At 43.1% G+C, this 19,778-nt stretch overlaps 1 protein-coding gene across 1 annotated transcript; it reads left to right on the forward strand.

The window, feature by feature from the left end:
• Positions 1-5,710: 5,710 nt before the first annotated feature.
• LOC143280653 (AP-1 complex subunit mu-1-like) lies at positions 5,711-18,921 on the forward strand. The gene is made up of 11 exons (XM_076585379.1): positions 5,711-5,797; positions 6,731-6,801; positions 7,246-7,470; positions 7,880-8,010; positions 8,977-9,121; positions 11,138-11,264; positions 12,238-12,380; positions 14,010-14,081; positions 15,680-15,838; positions 17,752-17,877; positions 18,646-18,921. The coding sequence occupies exons 2-11, from the start codon at positions 6,760-6,762 to the stop codon at positions 18,742-18,744; spliced, it is 1,269 nt and encodes a 422-aa protein (XP_076441494.1). The 5' UTR covers positions 5,711-5,797; positions 6,731-6,759; the 3' UTR covers positions 18,745-18,921.
• The last annotated feature ends 857 nt before the right edge of the window (positions 18,922-19,778 follow it).

Consider the following 19,778-nt stretch of genomic DNA (forward strand, 5'->3'; position numbering starts at 1 on the left):
GTAGGATATGTGTAAAAAGATACATGCGTGTGATATTTCAATGCCCCCAGGGAGGGCACACAGTGAAATAAACTTGCCCTGCCTCTTGCCATAAACAGCCGGATATACTTCAAAAAGTAACAATAAATAAGTAAGTAAACAGAGAAAGAATCATAATAGAAAAAAAAAAGTTACTCCAAGAGGATTATTCTGTCTGTTTTTATTTTTGCCTCCCTCCCCCCCCCCTCCCCTTCTCTCTCTATCTCATTGTGTGTGTATATAAATATATATCTTTGTCAGTCTCCCATTCATCTCTCTCAATGTCTCTCTCTGTCCCTCTCTGTCGGGCTGAATGCTAATAAAAGATGGTTTGAGACAGGTGGATTAACATCTCCTTGTCCAATGTGTGGCGAGAATAAAGAGGATGAGATACATTTCATGTTCAGTTGCAAAGGATACGAGGAGGTTCGGGAAAACTGTACACTCTTTAAAACAGCTGCAGCAAAGAGGAAAGACCTGGTCAGTGTCTTAACATCAAATGACGAAAATATTATCCTCTCACTTGCAAAATACGTCTCAGAGGCAGTAGATACACGGAAAAAGAAAATAAATGATCAAAATGCCCGTTAATTCATAATATATACAAACATTAATGGTTTCCAAAATGATTTCTTTGAGGGTTAAAATTAGAAGCAGATAGAATTAGTATTTGGATGGTCAGTCTGATGATGATGATGTTGTTGTTATTTTTTGTGTGTGTGTGCAATTTGTTGGCTGTTGTTTATTGATATAACCTTTGTAACATTAAGTGCGTTAGTTTTTGTTTTTGTTCTGTTTTGTTTTACTTTTTCAAATGATTGGATAAAACGACACTGTAACTTCCCCTGCACCCCCCTGTCACATGGGCTGTTAAGCTAATGACAGTAAAGAGTCAAAGTGTCAAAGTGTCTCTCTGTCCCTCAGTCTCTGTACCTGTCTTTCAGTCTCTCTTTCTCCCCGCCAAATTTCACTGAATGCAACCAAACAGTGCTATAGGCCTTCCATATAATTATACTAACTGTTCAGTATAGGCCCACATACCTGCGAAACCCTCTTCATACACAGAAAATGATCAGTTAAGTTTCTCATCCAGTCCGCAATGGTCAACGAATGTCTGGTATGACTGATTAGGCCTGTCCTGAGACTGACCAGTGCGTTAATTCAGGATGATTGACTGCTGTAGGCTGTTTATACGAGGGTCATTCAATAAATAAGGTGAATTTTTCGGTATAAGGACTTCTAATACAGATAGAAGCTTACTTTGTTTTTCTTTTTTTTTTGTTTTACTTCTTTTTCACATGGATTTAATTTGTTTTGCAGATTAAAAAAAAACTTTGAGAGTTTTGGCGATTAACAAAGATGGCCGACCAAGAAGCATGCTCCAGGATTGAACAGCGGTCAGTTATCAAGTTTTTGGTTGCTGAAGGGTGCAAACCAGTTGAAATTCATAGGAGAATGTCAACTGTGTATGGTGCCACATGTTTCAGCCGAAAAAATGTCTACAAGTGGGCTAAATTGTTTAAAGAAGGACGGACGAACTTTGAAAGTGACGATGAAGTCAAAAGTGTTGTGAGCGACTGGCTGAGACATCAGTCCAAAGATTTTTACGCTGAGGGAATACGGAAGCTTGTGCACAGATGGGAAAAGTGTGTGACAGTGCTGGGAGACTACGTTGAAAAAAAAAGAAAAAAGTAAGCTTCTATCTGTATTAGAAGTCCTTATACCGAAAAATTCACCTTATTTATTGAATGACCCTCGTAGAAGGCGCCGTGACGTGGCAGACGTCTGATCCGGTGTTCACCAGTGATCAGAGTTCGAGGCTCCGTTTCGGCATGGTGTCAGTCATAATAATAATAATAATAATAATGGATACTTATATAGCACACTATCCAGAAATCTGCTCTAGGTGCTTTACAAAAACGCTTTTGATAACATAAAACATTATATCTATGTTACATACACACACCAAAATGTGACCACACACACACACACACACGCACACACACACACACGCACGCACGCACGCACGCACACACACACACACACTGCATACATACATTTTAACATACATGTGTATCTAACAGCTACCCTAACACATACGCACACATAGGCAGGCACAAACTTACATAAACACACGCACACACAATACACATTCATATACATGCATGTAGTTGTGGACCTGCCACAATTGAACTTATTGCTGAGGGAAAAGGTGAGTTTTGAGACGAGATTTAAAAGATGCGAGGGAATCAGAATGACGGAGGTTATCAGGGAGCTTGTTCCACGTCTTTGGCGATTGAAAAGAAAACGATCTGTGTCCATAGGTCTTACTTCTGACGTGAGGTATCCTGAGAAGTCGAGTATCAGAGGAAGAACGGAGCTGGCGAGACGGGGTATAGATGTGGATGAGTTCAGAAAGATACTTTGGGCCAGATCCGTTGACTGCAGAAAAGGTCAGAGTGGATAGCTTATAGTCTATGTCGGCCTGAGTTGGGAAAAGGCCGCGCCGCTTTACTACGACTTTCCTCACTCCACCCAGGTCACTCAGTTGTGAACTGACGCCAGGATACGTAAGTTCGGATGAAGAAGGTTTTAGACGGTGATGACTGGGCCCACTGATATAAAAGAACTAATAGATATTTTCAGAATAGTGGATTGGACCCCGCCATTGACTGACAAATGAGTGCCGAGCCCTCGACACAGTGGATAACTCAGAAATCACTGCCTCATTGGCCATGAAAGGTTGTAGGATGTTTGACTGCGTTACCAGTGACAAGTCTATAGTTGTTCAGTTGCTGAAGTCAGTCACAGAGGCTTCAGCACTGCGGCTCAGTTCCGAGTCAACGCGATTGTTTTTGTATTTTGTATTTCTTTTTATCACAACAGATTTCTCTGTGTGAAATTCGGGCTGCTCTCCCTAGGGAGAGCGCGTCGCTATACTACAGCGCCACCCTTTTTTTTTCCTTTTTTTTTTTTTGTATTTTTCCTGCGTGCAGTTTTATTTGTTTTTCCTATTGACGTGGATTTTTCTACAGAATTTTGCCAGGAACAACCCTTTTGTTGCCGTGGGTTCTTTTACGTGCGCTAAGTGCGTGCTGCACACGGGACCTCGGTTTATCGTCTCATCCGAACTAGTGACTAGCGTCCAGACCACCACTCAAGGTCTAGTGGAGGGGGAGAAAATATCGGCGGCTGAGCCGTGATTCGAACCAGCGCTCTCAGATTCTCTCGCTTTCCTATGCGGACGCGTTACCTCTAGGACATCACTCCACTTTACCGTCAGTATTTGAAAAACAAAAGCCAGTCTCCTGTCTCCGTCATCTCGTCACTGAGTCTGTCCATCTCTGACTGCATCTCAGTGTCACTGTTTATGTCTAGCCTGTCCCTGTCTCTCTTACTCTCAGTCTCTTCCTGACTCTGTGTGTGTGTGTGTGTGTGTGTGTGTGTGTGTGTGTGTGTGTCCCCGGTGTGCCTCTGTGTGTGTGTGTGTGTGTGTGTGTGCGCGCGCGCGCGCGCCGTGTGTGTGCGTGTGTGTCAGTGTGTATGCCGTCAGCCACGGTGTGTGTGTGTGTTTGTTTGCCAGTGTGTGTGTGTGTGTGTGTGTGTGTGTGTTCGACAGTGTGTGCCGTGTGTCACAGTATGTGTGTGTGTGTGTGTGTGTGTGTGTGTGTGAGTGTGTGCCGTGTGTGTGTCCGAGTGTGTGTGTGTGTGTGTGTGTGTGTGTGTGTGTGTGTGTGTGTGTGCCGCGCACGGTGCCACCGAGTATGTGTCAGTGTGCCGGTGTGTGACTTGACAGAGTGTGTGTCAACTCAGTGAAGTGTCAGTCAGTGCCGACTCAAACTTGTGTTGGCCGGTGCCGCCGGCCGCGCGCCCATCGAGGCACACGGACATGCAGCAGCATCAGGTGCGGTGAGATGTATAATACAGGACCAATTTGCAGACTGTGACATAAGACCACAGCCACCCGCGGCGAAACGCCGGTCGTTAACTCTTTCCATACGAACGGCGAAAGAGACGACGTTAACAGCGTTTCACCCCAATTACCATCATCAAAATATTGCAAGCGGAAGGCTTTTATACTGAAGAGGTGAATGTTGACAAAGAATACCACAATTCTGACGACGGAAGCTAAAGGTTGGGTCATTCAGACACCCACTGGACATCCGAGGGGTCTGTGTAGAGGAGAAGAGAGGACTGGCCGTACTGAGTGAGTTAAACTCACCGTTCAGTAGACTCCGGCAGTGTGACTGACCAATGAAACCGGCTATAAAATCTAGCACTCTCTTACAGGAAAATATTTACTTCGTTGTAGAAACGATGCGCGGCATTGTAAACTGACATCTTGTTATTGTTGTTCTTACATAATAAACAGAAATATCAAACGTACGAATGAATAAAGATACATTTTTAAGAAGTGTAAGAGCGCGTCAGTATCCTTGTCAACCAACACTGCTTTGTCGCACATCTTCCAAGGGAAATAAACAGGGCTGACGGTTTCCCTCGATCGCCTCCCTTAAAAAAAGTCTCCGGAAGGTTGCAGAATGATCAAGACGCCAGTCTGCCAACACAGTGTCCATGAGGGTCTGCCGGTTCGAATCTCTCGCCGTTTCTCCCAACTGATGTGACTGGGAAATCAAACTGAGCGTTCAGTCATTCGGATTAGACTATAAACAGCGGTCCCGTGTCAGTCAGTGCAGCTACAGTGCACTTCAGGAGCGCGGCTCTCACTGCGGAGTGGAAAAGAACCTCTGGCAAGAAGAAGCAATCCTCTTTTTTTTTTTTTTTAATTTTTTTTTTTTTAGACTTACTTATTAATTGCTATCTCTCCCTCTGTGTGTGTGTGTGTGTGTGTGTGTGTGTGTGTGTGTGTGTGTGTGTGTGTGTGTGTGTGTGTGTGTGTGAAAATAATCAATAAAAACGGCGAAACGAAAATATAAAAAGAATGCAACGAGGAGAAATCAACACACACAACTGATTAATTTTCTTCTTTATTTCATATGTATTACAAATTATATAACAAGAATTATCCGTGCTAAATCTTACAGCGGCGAAACGGTGTTTGTGTGTGCGGTGTGTGTGTGTCAGTGTGTGTGTGTGTGTGTGTGTGTGTGTGTGTGTGTGTGTGTGTGTGAAAACAATCAATAAATAAGATCGAAAACATGAACAATCCATGCAAATACGCATAACCCCACACCCCAAAACCATATGCCTTAAATATATCAAACAAATTAATATCTTTTTCCCATGTTTATATGTTGCAAATCACATCAAGTTACACGATATTGCTTATCAGTGCTTAATCATACTGATTCAAATCTTTGATTAATTTCGCTTACTGTTATCATTAGTATTTCGTTCTAAAGGTTGTTATATTGTAATCTCATTTTTTACACAAAATTTCACCAATTATAAGTTAGTCTAACACACACACACACACACACACACACACACACGGGGGAGTATTGGCACGGGGGGAGTATCGACACGCTCCCGATCAGACTGTCTTCGGGTGAAGAGATGGGGAGAAGATGGAGGTGAAGGTGAAATTGACGTGCAAGGGTGGGATAGGAAGTAGGTGGAGCGGTAGTACACTGGGGAGAGGGTGTGCATAATTATTTCAGATTTTCACTTTCACCCCGAGTACCTGTGCTCAGAAGGTTCCTGACCTCCTCTGACCTTGGTGACCTCGCTGCAAGTTTATTTCCGGTTGAGGACAATCGTGGCAAACAAAATCTCCTAATTTTAGGATCTGGCGTGACAGAAAAACATCGTAAGACAAGTAAGACAGAAGTATTTTGTTTGTCCCAAATGGTTATTCTAAAGTGCGACATTTCCTTATATTATTACCCTGGCCTGTATGAACGATAAAACACTTTAATGCAGAAGTGTCTGGGTTGGTTTGTACCTTTTATTTACCTGTGTGCTTGCTGAATCGGCAGCATAAGCAGCATTGACTTGCAGTTGTTTACCTCGTGAATGGAGAGAGTTACCACACGTTACTATTTGTTAGTGTCCTCCTGGCCACATTGTTGATTCATTTCAACTTTCAAGCAGACACGAACGAAGTTAACAAATTTATGACGTTACTTCTTTTAGAGACCAGTGTAGCATTTCCTAAAAACTAGGAACAACAGACCAACCGATGTTATGTCAATTAATACCTGACACATTTTTATGTGAATTAGAATTGATACAGATGTCTTAAGTTCAAGGAAGTCATTTTGTTTTTCTTTACATTTCATCTTTTCTTGTAGGTCGTATTTAGATCATCTACTTAATCATTGTTTACAAATATTCTAATACAACTATATTTAATCAGGAGTGGAGAGATGGAAGTTGGAACTGAGAAAGCCATAGAAGCTCTTTTCAGAAGAATAGAGCCCCATAGACAGATAGACCAGACAAACACTGACACAGACCCAGCTTTATGAGGAAAAACAACAACAACAACAACACCAAACATGTCTCCCTCTCAGCCTCCCTGTCTTTGTGTGTATATATATCTGTCTGTCACTGTCTGTCTGCCTGTCTGCCTCTCAGTTGGTGTGTATGTGAATGAATATTTGTCAGTGTGTTTGTATTTGTGTGTGTGTGTTGTTTGTGTATGTGTGTGTGTGTGTGTGTGTGTGTGTGTGTGTGAGAGAGAGAGAGAATGTCCTTAAAAAAAATTATGTGTGCTCAAAGCTCTATTCAAATAAGAATGATGTTTCAGAACCAGGAACCGGCAGACAGGTTAGCACAATGTCCGCCTCAGCAGTTTACATCTTAGATGTAAAGGGCAAGGTATGTATGGCATTACAAATTTTATCATTAGTGGTAATAATAGAGTAAGGACAAAACAAGCTGTGATGCTTTTGAACTGTCCCATCTTTATTTCACAGAATAGCTTGGTATAATTTTGCCAAGGTTTCAAGCCCACTTTGTCAAAGTTTTTACTTGTCAAAACCTTTTTTTGAATTTGTAGAATTTAGAGGAAGTTGATTCATGAATGTATCAAATAGTTTGTTTCAGCTGAGGTGACAGTTCATCACGATAAATATGCTTGTTTTTTGGGTATGATGATAAAATAAGAGATGACTGCCAAGTCTGTAAAATTTACAGATCATAGAGAATTTTTTTTTTTAAATGGTAGATTGTAAAACAAGACTCACTGTATAGATAAGAAGTGTCCATTGTTTCAGACCACAAGTCTATCTTCAAGAACTTTTTGTAAATCTTTTTCTTCAGGTGTTGATGTGCCGCAATTACCGTGGTGACATTGACATGGCAGTGATTGACAAGTTCATGCCACTTGTAATGGAGAGGGAGGAGGAGGGGCAGCAGAGCCCCATCCTGTCGCATGGTGACGTCACCTTCATGTATATCAAGTACAACAACCTCTACCTCGTCTCCACCACACGGAAGAATGCCAACATGGCTTTAATCTTCTCTTTCCTGCACAAACTGGTGCAGGTATGCTTTTTTTTTTTCTGCTGTATTTTATGTCTGATTTCAAAAAACAGAACTTAAGTGTGAACATGGAATGTAACATTGGAAGAAAAAACTATACAAGTCAAAAAAGAAAAAAAAGAAAAAGGAAATAGAAAAAGATTAGACACATAGAAAGCTTTAATTGAAATACAAGAGCAGTCTGAATAGAATCAGAGTAAAGCGTCTTTCCCAATAACACAACACAAGACCAAAACAGGGCCTTGAACCCTGATCACTGGTTAATACTGGATCAGAAATCCAACACTTAACCAACTCTGCCATGGCCTTATTGGACTTGAACAAGTGAATGCTCCCTTCCTAGAGTGGCACTTTACCACTAGGCCATGGCTCCACTTTTACCAGCATATATATCGTGTGTGTGTCATTGCAGATCTTTGTGGAGTATTTCAAAGAGCTGGAGGAGGAAAGTATCCGTGACAACTTTGTCATCATCTACGAACTGCTGGACGAGGTGATGGACTTTGGCTACCCGCAGACCACGGACAGCAAGATCCTGCAGGAGTGAGGGGTTTTTTGTTTGTTTTTGTTGTTGTTTTTTTTGCCGCCCCGTCATCTGCACCATTTCAGTGGTATTACTCCCACGCCGCTTAGTTAGATTCCCCCCATACACGGCCACACCCGGGTTTGTCCGTCGTAGTTCCAGCGTCGGCAGTCCACAGGGAACCATCGATGTTAGGTCGCCAGGAGGCCACACACCAGAGGAGACCCTGCACTGCTGCTGAGTCACTTCGGTGGTGTTCAGTGGTGCCTGTTCTGTTTTAACGTACTTAGGACACCACCTACTAAGCCCCCTACTAACGACAATAATGGCTTAGTCGCGGAGCCAGACTGAGTGAGCGTCCCTCCCAGAGTGGAGACCGCCACCACGTCCCTCAAACAACAGCCCTCCATGAATCTGCTGACACTGACGACATTGACAGGACTCACCCCAAGCACGGAAGTGGAGGGGTATCGAAACTGAGGTCACCATGAGAGCAGGGCACTGCAGGAGTGAGTTGACTGCTGTTCTCATACTGGGAGTTTGCTGATGTGCCCATGACCCCATGTACCATGGACCCATCAAGCTGTGGGCGTATAATGCTGATCCCTGAGTCAGAGAGTGTGTGTGTGTGTTTGTATATGTGTGTGCGCACACGCGTGCGTGCGTAGCGTATGAGTGTGTATATGTATGTGCACACACACATACACACACAGGCACACACACACACATGTACATACACATACACACACATTTTACCATCATTCTTATACACAGACACCCCTCACACAGACACACACACACACACACACACACACACACACACACACAAATGCACACACACTTGTATTTTGCGTATTTTGCTTCCTCTCAGCTTTTGGATTTTCATGTTTGTGTGTGTGTAACAATGTGTGTGTATTTGTGTGTGTGTGTGTGTGTGTGTGACAATCTGTGTGTATCTTTCAATGTGTGTTTCTGTATTTATGTAGGTACATCACTCAGGAGGGCCAGAAATTGGAAGTGGCCCCCAGACCTCCCATGGCGGTGACCAACGCGGTCTCCTGGCGATCAGAAAACATCAAATACCGCAAGAATGAAGTGTTTCTGGATGTCATTGAGTCCGTCAACCTGCTGGTGCGTACAGTGGGTCAGCCAGGTGTGAGAGGCTGGCATGGTCTTCGTTTTATTGTGTTGTATTGTATTACTGTTTTGTCTCAACAGATTTCTCTGTGTGAAATTTGGACTGCTGTCCCCAGCGCGAGTGTGTCTCAACAGTACAGTGTCAACACTTTTTTTTTCTGTTTTCTGCTTGAAAGGTGTTTTTTGTTGTTGTTTTTTTAACAGGATTTTGCTAGGGACAACCCTTTTGCTGCTGTGGGTTCTTTTACATGCACTAAACCACAGCAATAAAAGGGTTGTCCCTTGCAAAATTTTGTCGAGTAATCTGCTTTCATAGTAAAACAAATACACTTGCATACAGAAAAAAACATTGTGCTTTGCACTGTAGCGATGCGATCTCCTTGGAGAGAGCAGCCTGAATTTCAATCTGTTGTGACATCAATACAATACAATACAATACAATACAATACAATACAAATCAATACAATACAATATGTGCCAAGATTCTGCAATCTTCTTGGAGTTCTCTTCCCACAGGGCTAAAATGTGTGGCTCTGACCTTTTCTTTCCCTCCTTTTTCATAGAGGAACATTTTCAGGCAAAACAGTGCACTGTCGTTTGTGTGATTTTGGCATCCCTTGGGGTGAAGGTTTAAAATGCAACAGCCATTCATTAGGTATTTCTCACTGATTATTTAGTGCATGAATTGAACTGTTTGCACATACGTGTACGCAAATTACCTACCCAAAACTGCAAAAAATAGAAAAATGAAATATTTGGAGATGTATTGTGTGTGGCTTTAGATAGACGTAATATGTAGGTATAACTTTTTATTGTAAATGCCTGGAAGTTGTGTCTTCTTCATTGTTATTATAGTCATTATGTATATATGACAGTGGTATTGGACTATGACCATCAGAACAGCAGAGGAGGCTATTGCTGTCCCAAATATCTGGGCTAGAATTTGATGATAGTGGAGAGTATCTTGCCCAAGTTACATCCCAACTCTCTTGGACAGAAGTGCTTCAGGACAATTGGCTTTGGGATGGTCCCTAAAAGGCAACTAGCCCCCAAGGTTGTAGCACAAAGTTCAGTCTTTCCTCTCACTTTGAAAGTCATAATCTTTCACAAAAGACTAAGTTGTGTCGGCAGATTCATGGGGGGCTGTTGTTTGAGGGACGTGGTGGCGGTCTCCACTCTGGGAGAGACGCTCACTCAGTCTGGCTCCGCGACTAAGCCATTATTGTCGTTAGTAGGGGGCTTAGTAGGTGGTGTCCTAAGTACGTTAAAACAGAACAGGCACCACTGAACACCACCGAAGTGACTCAGCAGCAGTGCAGGGTCTCCTCTGGTGTGTGGCCTCCAGGCGACCTAACATCGATGGTTCCCTGTGGACTGCCGACGCTGGAACTGCGACGGATGAACCCGGGTGTGGCCGTGTACGGGGGAATCTAAATGAGCGGCGTGGGAGTAATGCCACTGAAACGGTGCAGATGATGGGGCAGCAAAAAAAAAAAAAAAAAAAAAAAGTTGTAAAGGAATTCCCATTGCAGTGGAGAAGCCATTGATCATACAGCTCTCTTGTTTTTCTGTTGGCCCAACTGTAATCTGATTTCGATCTCTGATAGAAGCCGAGCATCGGGCCTGAGGCAGACGGGCGCAATAGCCGAGTGGTTAAAGCGTTGGACTTTCGATCTGAGGGTCCCGGGTTCGAATCACGGTGACGGCGCCTGGTGGGTAAAGGGTGGAGATTTTTACGATCTCCCAGGTCAACATATGTGCAGACCTGCTTAGTGCCTGAACCCCCTTCGTGTGTATATGCAAGCAGAAGATCAAATACGCACGTTAAAGATCCTGTAATCCATGTCAGCGTTCGGTGGGTTATGGAAACAAGAACGTACCCAGCATGCACACCCCCGAAAACGGAGTATGGCTGCCTACATGGCACATACGAGTGAACGCAGAAGAAGAAGAAGAAGAAGAAGGGCCTGAGGCAGACAATGACCTCGGACTGATGTGTTGTCGGTGCAGGTGAGCTCCAGCGGCAATGTTTTGCGCAGTGAGATTGTGGGCTGCATCAAGATGCGCGTCTTCCTGTCCGGCATGCCAGAGCTGCGGCTGGGACTGAACGACAAGGTTCTCTTCCAGAGCACTGGACGTGAGTGGTGGGCGTGTCTGCTGGTTTTGTTGTTCGTGTGGTCCCTTGACTGCTTCGGACAACAGCTTGTCAGTGAAGGGCTGTCACCTTGCTGAGTTTTCGGGTTTTCAGTTTCTGAAGATGTCACTGCATTCAAACAATGCCAGTCTTGAATAAAAGCTTTCTGTTTGTACATTTCTTCTGTCATTGCTGCTGTGTGCACATGTCAAACGATTGGTATAAGGACAAGCCTGGCACTTCCTTTTTTGGAGGAAGCGTTTGTGTTTGCTCCAATGTACCTGTTATTTACCCCTGAAAACTGAGTATGGCTGCCTATGTGGCGGGGTAAAAACGGTCATGCACGTAAAAGCCCACTCGTGTACATGTGAGTGAACGTGGGAGTTGCAGCCCACGAATGAAGAAGAAGAGAGAAGAAGTAGTACCTGTTATTTACCTGTGTGTCAGCTGAATCGGTAGCATTAGCAGTATCGTCTCAAAGTTGTGTACTTTGTGAATGGAGGTAGTTGCCGCTCTTTGCTGTTTGTTGATCAAATCCATATACACCACACTACATCTGCTAGACTGATGCAGCACGCTATGTTGGGCCTTGAGTGCGTGCATATATATTCATGTACCTTTCAGAGTGGATTTCTTCCACAGAATTTTGCCAGAGGACAATACTTAGGTTGCCATGGGTTCTTTTTCAGTGCACCAAGTGCCTGCTGCACACAGGACCTCAGTTTATTGTCTCATGCGAATGACGAGACACTCAGTTTGATTTTACATGTGCATGCTTGTATGTATGTGTGTGTAAGTGTGTTTGTTTTGTTTTGTTTGTTTGTTTGTTTTTATTTATTTATATTTTTTGTTGCTTGTTTGTTTGACATTGTTGGACTGAAGTTCTGATGCATTGTGCATGTATTGCTACTGTGTCCTCCACACCCTTAACGGTGGCAAAAGAACGAACATTTTTTCTTTGGATCTGCGAGTGCAGGCGGAAGGAGCAAGTCGGTGGAGCTGGAGGACGTGAAGTTCCACCAGTGTGTGCGACTGTCACGCTTTGAGAATGACCGCACCATCTCCTTCATCCCCCCGGATGGAGAGTTTGAGCTGATGTCCTACCGTCTCAGCACCCATGTGAGTGTATTGTATTGTACTGTACAGGCTGTCCCAAAAAGTCAGGTATAGCAGAGTGGTTAAAGCGCTGGACTTTCAGTCTGAGGGTCCTGGGTTTGAATCTCAGTAACAGCATCTGGTGGGTAAAGGGTGGAGATTTTTCCAATCTCCCAGGTCAACATATGTGCAGACCTGCTAGTGCCTGAATCCTCTTCATGTGTATATGCATGCAGAAGATCAAATACGCACATTAAAGATCCCGAAATCCATGTCAGCGTTCAGTGGGTTATGAAAACAAGAACATACCCAGCATGCACCCCCCAAAAAATGGAGTATGGCTGCCTACATGGCAGGGTAAATGAACAGAAACGGTTATATATGTAAATTGTCTGAGAGTGTAAGTGTGCATGCCTGAAATCTGTTCTGTTGTATTACTCTTTGTGACAACTGAATTTCGCTGTGTGAAATTCAGGCTGCTTTCCTCAGGGAGTGTTGATTCCGTTAGCACCACCACCACCACCCTCTTTTTTTTTCTTCTTTTGCTTGCAAGTGTATTACTATTCCTGTTTTCCTATAAACATGGATCAGGGTTTGAATTTAGCGGGTGCCCAGGTGCAAACTGCTACGAAAATTTGGCTCGGGCACACAAATTTTCTGTTGAGAGTTCCCAGTTGGCACTCAAAAATTGGTAGAGGTGAAAGAAAATTAAAACACACACCAAGAAAGCATGCTCGAACGCAGTCGATCGAAATGTAAAGTGTTCTCTGCTGCAGCTTGCTTCACGGACCAGCATCTTTGCACGTGGGCGATCGGAATTTGACGTTCATGGTGCGTCAGTGACGAATGATGTTTCCCATCTTCAGTGTTAAAAGAAAGGCTCCCGAATCAGAGACGAAAGCTCAGGATGACAAAAAGAATAAACAGCAGGAGTACGAATCAAAGTGCCAGCGCATGTACAATGAAGCCCGGGAGAAAGACTTTCCTTGGCCCATTTTATTTCATTTTATTATGCTGGCACCCAAAACCACAATTGGGCACTCAAATGTTTTGTCCAGAGTGCCCAGCTAGCAATCAAAAAAAAAAAAAAGAGAGTTAAATTTGAACCCTGTGGATTTTCTACAGCATTTTGCCACAGACAACCTTTTTGTTGCTGGGTGTTGTTGTACGTGCAAGAAAGTGCATGCTGTGCACTGGACTTTGGTTTATTGTCTCATTCAAATAACTAGCGCCCAGACCACCACTCAAGGTCTACTGGAGGGAGGGAGAAAATATTGGCGAGTGTGGGATTTGAAGCACTGTGCTCAGATTCTCTTGCTTCTTAGGCCACTTGGCCACCACTGTGACCGAGAGTTTGAGGTGATGTCCTACTGTCTGAACACCCACACAAGTGTGACCGGAAAGTATGGGTCATGATTTATTCATTCTGCTGTTAAAAGTCTGTCTTTGAAAGTAATTTCCTCTTTTTCTGTCACTTGTATTTGTTCATTTCTTCATGATTAAATCTTCATACAACGAAAGGCTTAGTGAAATCTCTTTTGTCTTTTTATCAGAAGGTGGTTGGTTTCTGATTGTACTTGGGTGTGTGTGCATATGTGTTTGTGTGTGTGTGTGTGTGTGTGTGTGTGTGTGTGTGTGTGTGTGTGTGTGCAGGTGAAACCACTGATCTGGGTGGAGTCTGTGATAGAGAGACACGCTCACAGTCGAGTGGAGTACATGGTCAAGGTTTGTTGTCACTACATCCATTTGTGGTTGTTTGTTGTTGTTGTTTTGGGGGTGGGGGGGGGGGGGGGTTGCATGTGTCTCTCTGTCTTACCTCTCTTCTCCCTTTACTCTGTGAAGAGTCACTGAGGCACCACACAGGAGAACATGTTCACTACGTTCCTCCAGGACTGTTGGTTGTGTATCAAAGCCTGGGTCTCTCTGCAAATGGTTTTCCAGTCCATATTCGGTGTTGTCAGTTCATCATTTTTTTTTTTCCGTCTTCCCCTCCATCCCCCTCCCTCAGCAGTTCCTTGGAGGGTTGCTTCAGCAAGGCCATTGGATCTTGTTACATGATCACACCAACATATGTTTTTTTTATTTCTTAACTGATGTGAGCAGATCTTCGTGAGGTGCAGTATACTGCTTGATTGGTGATATGATCGACGGGCGCAATAGCTGAGTGGTTAAAGCGTTGGACTGTCAGTCTGAGGGTCCTGGGTTCGAATCACGGTGACGGCGCCTGGTGGGTAAAGGGTGGAGATTTTTACGATCTCCCAGGTCAACATATGTGCAGACCTGCTAGTGCCTGAACCCCCTTCGTGTGTATATGCAAGCAGAAGATCAAATACGCACGTTAAAGATCCTGTAATCCATGTCAGCGTTCGGTGGGTTATGGAAACAAGAACATACCCAGCATGCACACCCCCGAAAATGGAGTATGGCTGCCTACATGGCGGGGTAAAAACAGTCATACATGTAAAAGCCCACTCGTGTGCATACGAGTGAACGCGGAAGAAGAAGAAGAAGGTGATATGATCAGCGTTATCTGATGTTCAGTATCTTGCGATGACACCTAATTTTCATGGCTTGCATTATTTTTTTTTCAAATCCGATAGTTTTAGCTGTGTATATTGAATTCTTTTTGCCACCAGGTTTCTGTCTGTGAACAACACTTACCAGTGCCAAATATTTTAGACTTGTCACTCTTAGTCGATGGGCGCAATAGCCGAATGGTTAAAGCATTGGACTTTCAATCTGAGGGTTCCAGGTTAGAATCACGGTGACGGCTCCTGGTGGATAAAGGGTGGAGATTTTTACAATCTCCCGGGTCAACATATGTACAGACCTGCTTAGTGCCTGAATGCCCTTCATGTGTATATGCACTCAGAAAATCAAATACGCTCGTTAAAGATCCTGTAATCCATGTCAGCGTTCGGTGGGTTATGGAAACAAGAACATACCTAGCATGCACACCCCCGAAAGCGGGGTATGGCTGCCTACATGGCGGGTTAAAAACAGCCATACACGTAAAAGCCCACTCACATATATACGAGTGAACGTGGGAGTTGCAGCCCACGAACACAGAAGAAGTCGCTCTTAGTCACACAGTTCAGTTCATGTCAAAACAACACATTGCTCATTTCAGTCTTAGTCAAATTAGCAGCAGCTGTTAAACTTTTGTTACAATGTGAAAAACAGTTGGTTTAATTTGACCCCATGATGCTGACTAAAGTCGCCTGGAGTTGTGTTTGGTGGCGAAATAATTAACAAAATTTAGAAATAAATATGTTTAGTAAAAAAAAAAAAAAAAAAAAAAAGAAAACATTGTGTATGTGCAGGCCAAGAGTCAGTTCAAGCGGAGGTCGACGGCCAACAACGTGGAGATTGTCGTCCCGGTCCCCATGGACGCTGACTCCCCCAAGTTCAAGGCCACAGTGGGCAGCTGTAAATATGTCCCCGAGATCAACAGCATTGTCTGGAGCATCAAGTCCTTCCCTGTCAGTGTTGTAGTTGTTGTTGTTGTAGTTGTTTTGTTGTTGTTGGTGGTGGTGGTTGGTTGGTGGTTGGTGGTTGTTTGTTGTGTGTGTGTGTGTCCATGTGTGTATCTGTGTGTGTCTGTGTGTATGTATCTCTGTGTGTGAGTCTGTCTCTAGGTGTGTATCCATGTGTGTGTGTGTGTGTGTGTGTGTGTGAGAGAGAGTCTGTTTCTGGGTGTGTATCTGTGCGTGTGTGTGTGATTGTGTGTGATTGTGTGTGTGTGTGTGTGTGAGAGAGAGAGAGAGATTCTGTCTGTGTGTGTGTATCTGTGTGTGTATTTGTGTATACATGCTGTGTTTGTATGCATACCTGTATTAGTGCACACAAGTTTGCGAAACAAAGATTGTTGTTCTCGTTCTGTTTTGCCTCTACAGTCCCATCGTCAGTGTGCAGGGCTAGAAATTCCTAGATGATTTTTGTTGTTGTCTTGCTGACAAGTATAGATAGAAAAAATATACTTGTCCGATAGTTTTTTTTTTTCTGTGAATATGATTTTTTTGTTGTCCTTTGTACGTGTATGGGTAGAAAAATATACTTTTCACATAGTTTTCCTCCATGAATATTTTGTTAGTTGTCCTTGGGACATGTGTAGAAAGGAAAAATATGCTTTTCACATAGTTTTCCTCCATGAATATTTTGTTAGTTGTCCTTGGGACATGTGTAGAAAGGAAAAATATGCTTTTCACATAGTTTTATTCCATAAATATATATTTGTTTATTCGTCTTGTGGACAAGTATAGAAAGAAAAAAAAACCAAACTTGTCTCATAATTTCCTTCCATGAAAATAATTTCTTAGTTGTCATAGGGACGAGTATTGATAGAAGAAAAAAAAAAAAAATTTGTCCCATATTATTCTTCCATGAATATGATTTTTTTTTAGTTTTGCTGCAGCCAAGAATAGATAGAAAGAAGATATATTTGTTTCATAGTTTTTACCATGATTTGTTTTAGTTTGTCCAAGGGACAAGTGTTGATAGAAAAGGAGCATACTTGTCCCGTAGTTTTCTTCCAAGAATTTGATTTTTTTTAGTTCTCCTGCAGACAAGTATGGATAGATAAATATATAAACACACTTGTCCCATAATTTTGACGGGTGCAATAGCCGAGTGGCTGAAGCGTTGGACTGTCAATCTGAGGGTCCCGGGTTCGAATCACGGTGATGACGCTTGGTGGGTAAAGGGTGGAGATTTTTACTATCTCCCAGGTCAACATATGTGCAGACCTGCTAGTGCCTGAACCCCCTTTGTGTGTATATGCAAGCAGAAGATCAAATACGCACGTTAAAGATCCTGTAATCCATGTCAGCGTTCGGTGGGTTATGGAAACAAGAACATACCCAGCATGCACACCCCCGAAAACGGAGTATGGCTGCCTACATGGCGGAGGTAAAAACTCATACACGTAAAAGCCCACTGGTGTGCATATGAGTGAACATGGGAGTTGCAGCCCACAAACGCAGAAGAAGAAGAAGTCCCATAATTTTCTTCCATGATTCCTGATATGTTCTTCATGCCTTTTGGCGATATTTTTTTCTTTATTTACCAGATCTTTTTTTCGTGTTAATGGTCTCTTTATGGACATTGAATGTTCATGATTCCATGCAGTGAAGTGATGGTGTGTGTGTGTGTGTGTGTGTGTGTGTGTGTGTGTTTGAGGTGTGTTGTGTTGTGTGAGGTGTTTTTGTGTGTGTGTGTGTGTGTTTGAGATGTGTTGTGTTGTGTGAGGTGTTTGTGTGTGTGTGTCTGTGTGAGTGTGTGAAGGTATTATATTGTGTGTGGGGTGTGTGTGCATGTATGTGTGTGTGAGGTGTGGGTGTGTCTGAATGTGTGTGAGGTGTGGGTGTGTCTGAATGTGTGTGTGTGTGTGTGGCAGGGGGGCAAGGAGTACCTGATGCGTGCCCACTTCGGTCTGCCCAGCGTGGACAATGAGGAGAGTGAGGGCCGCCCCCCAATCAGCGTCAAGTTTGAGATCCCCTACTTCACCGTGTCTGGAATTCAGGTCCGGCCGCACCTGCCTGTTTATCGCTCTTTTTTACTCTTGTCATTTCTTGTTTATTGTTTTGCCCAAGAACGATTGGCTTGGCGGCAGATGGTGCAGGGAAGCCTCTTTCTTCAAGTTCGAAAAATGGATGTGCAAGTATGCACTTGTACTCACATGTAATGTATGTATGTATGGCTTTAGCAGCTATTATTTCCTCGAGAAGAGGAGCTGTTTATGTTGAACAGGTGTGTTATCTGAACATGGCTGAGAAGACCAGTTGTTTTATATCGAATAGATGCTTTAACTGAAAATCATTGAATAGACAAATTGTTATATGTTGAAAAGGTGTGTTACCTGAAGATCATAGAGAAGAGCAATTGTTTATGTTGAACAGGTGCGTTACCTGAAGATCATTGAGAAGAGCAATTGTTTATGTTGAACAGGTGCGTTACCTGAAGATCATTGAGAAGAGCAATTGTTTATGTTGAACAGGTGCGTTACCTGAAGATCATTGAGAAGAGCAATTGTTTATGTTGAACAGGTGCGTTACCTGAAGATCATTGAGAAGAGCAATTGTTTATGTTGAACAGGTGCGTTACCTGAAGATCATTGAGAAGAGCAATTGTTTATGTTGAAAAGGTGCGTTACCTGAAGATCATTGAGAAGAGCAGTTGTTTATGTTGAACAGGTGCGTTACCTGAAGATCATTGAGAAGAGCAATTGTTTATGTTGAACAGGTGCGTTACCTGAAGATCATTGAGAAGAGCAATTGTTTATGTTGAACAGGTGCGTTACCTGAAGATCATTGAGAAGAGCGGGTACCAGGCTCTGCCTTGGGTGCGTTACATCACCCAGAATGGAGACTACCAGATGAGAACCAACTGAGGGAACTGTGCACAGCCTGGGTTCCTGGCTTCAGTCACATGAATACTGGACGTTTCTTTGCAGAGCAACATCGAGGGTCTTTTTTTTTTGTTGCATTTTTTCGTGCTGAATTATATTTGGGGTGTGTTTTTTTTTTTTTTTTTTTTTTTTTTTGCTAAAGAGAATTTATCCGTTTGACAGTTATTATGCACTCATTCTTAAAGTCTTAACTCCCGAGAGCAAGGTTTTGGTTGCGCCCCTTTTCTCTGCATTCAAATTTTGTATTACGTGTAGCTGACACATTTTGTGCTTTCCAAAGTCAATTCAGGTCTAGATTGGAAGCTGCTAGGCAAATCTCGCTCTCTGCCATAAATGAAGCCAAACCGTAGCTTTATTAGGCTTTTATTTTGAATAAACCTTCACCGACGTCACAGTGTCAGACTCTGGTGAGAAACTGGCTTGATTCAAATCGCCCGCCATTTATAGTCCGGTTCAGGCTTTAAATATGCATGCGCTCACACATTTGTGTAATGTGGATTGTCTCTGTGTGTGTGTGTGTGTATGATGCAGAATCTTTTAACAAGCCAAGATTACCTCTTTTTCCTTATGATTTCAATATTATGGCTGTTTTTACTTCGCTTCTTGATACCTTTTCTTGGATGAACTGCTTTAAATAGAGCATTTAAAAAACTTTGTTATTATGCATGAACTGTTTTAAACAGAGGATTTATTTTTTTTACTGTTGTTATTTCTTGCAAACTGTGTTAACCTTGTGGTTTTTTTGTTTTTTTTTTTAAAGCACTATTGTGATATTTGTGCAAGGGATTATGATAAATATTGTTGTTTATCACACAGTCTCAGGCCTTGGAGGCACCACTGAGAACAACCTGGCAACAAGTTCTTTCCATCTCTCCCTGTTCTTCAACCCTTCTCAGGGTGTCACTCAGTCTCAGGCCTGTCCATTCTATTGACTCACTCAGTACGGCCAGTCCTCTCTTCTCCTCTACACAGACCCCTCGGATGTCCAGTGGGTGTCTGAACGACCCAACCTTTAG

This window comes from Babylonia areolata, chromosome 3 (assembly GCF_041734735.1).
Source record: "Babylonia areolata isolate BAREFJ2019XMU chromosome 3, ASM4173473v1, whole genome shotgun sequence".
Lineage (NCBI taxonomy): Eukaryota > Metazoa > Mollusca > Gastropoda > Neogastropoda > Buccinidae > Babylonia > Babylonia areolata.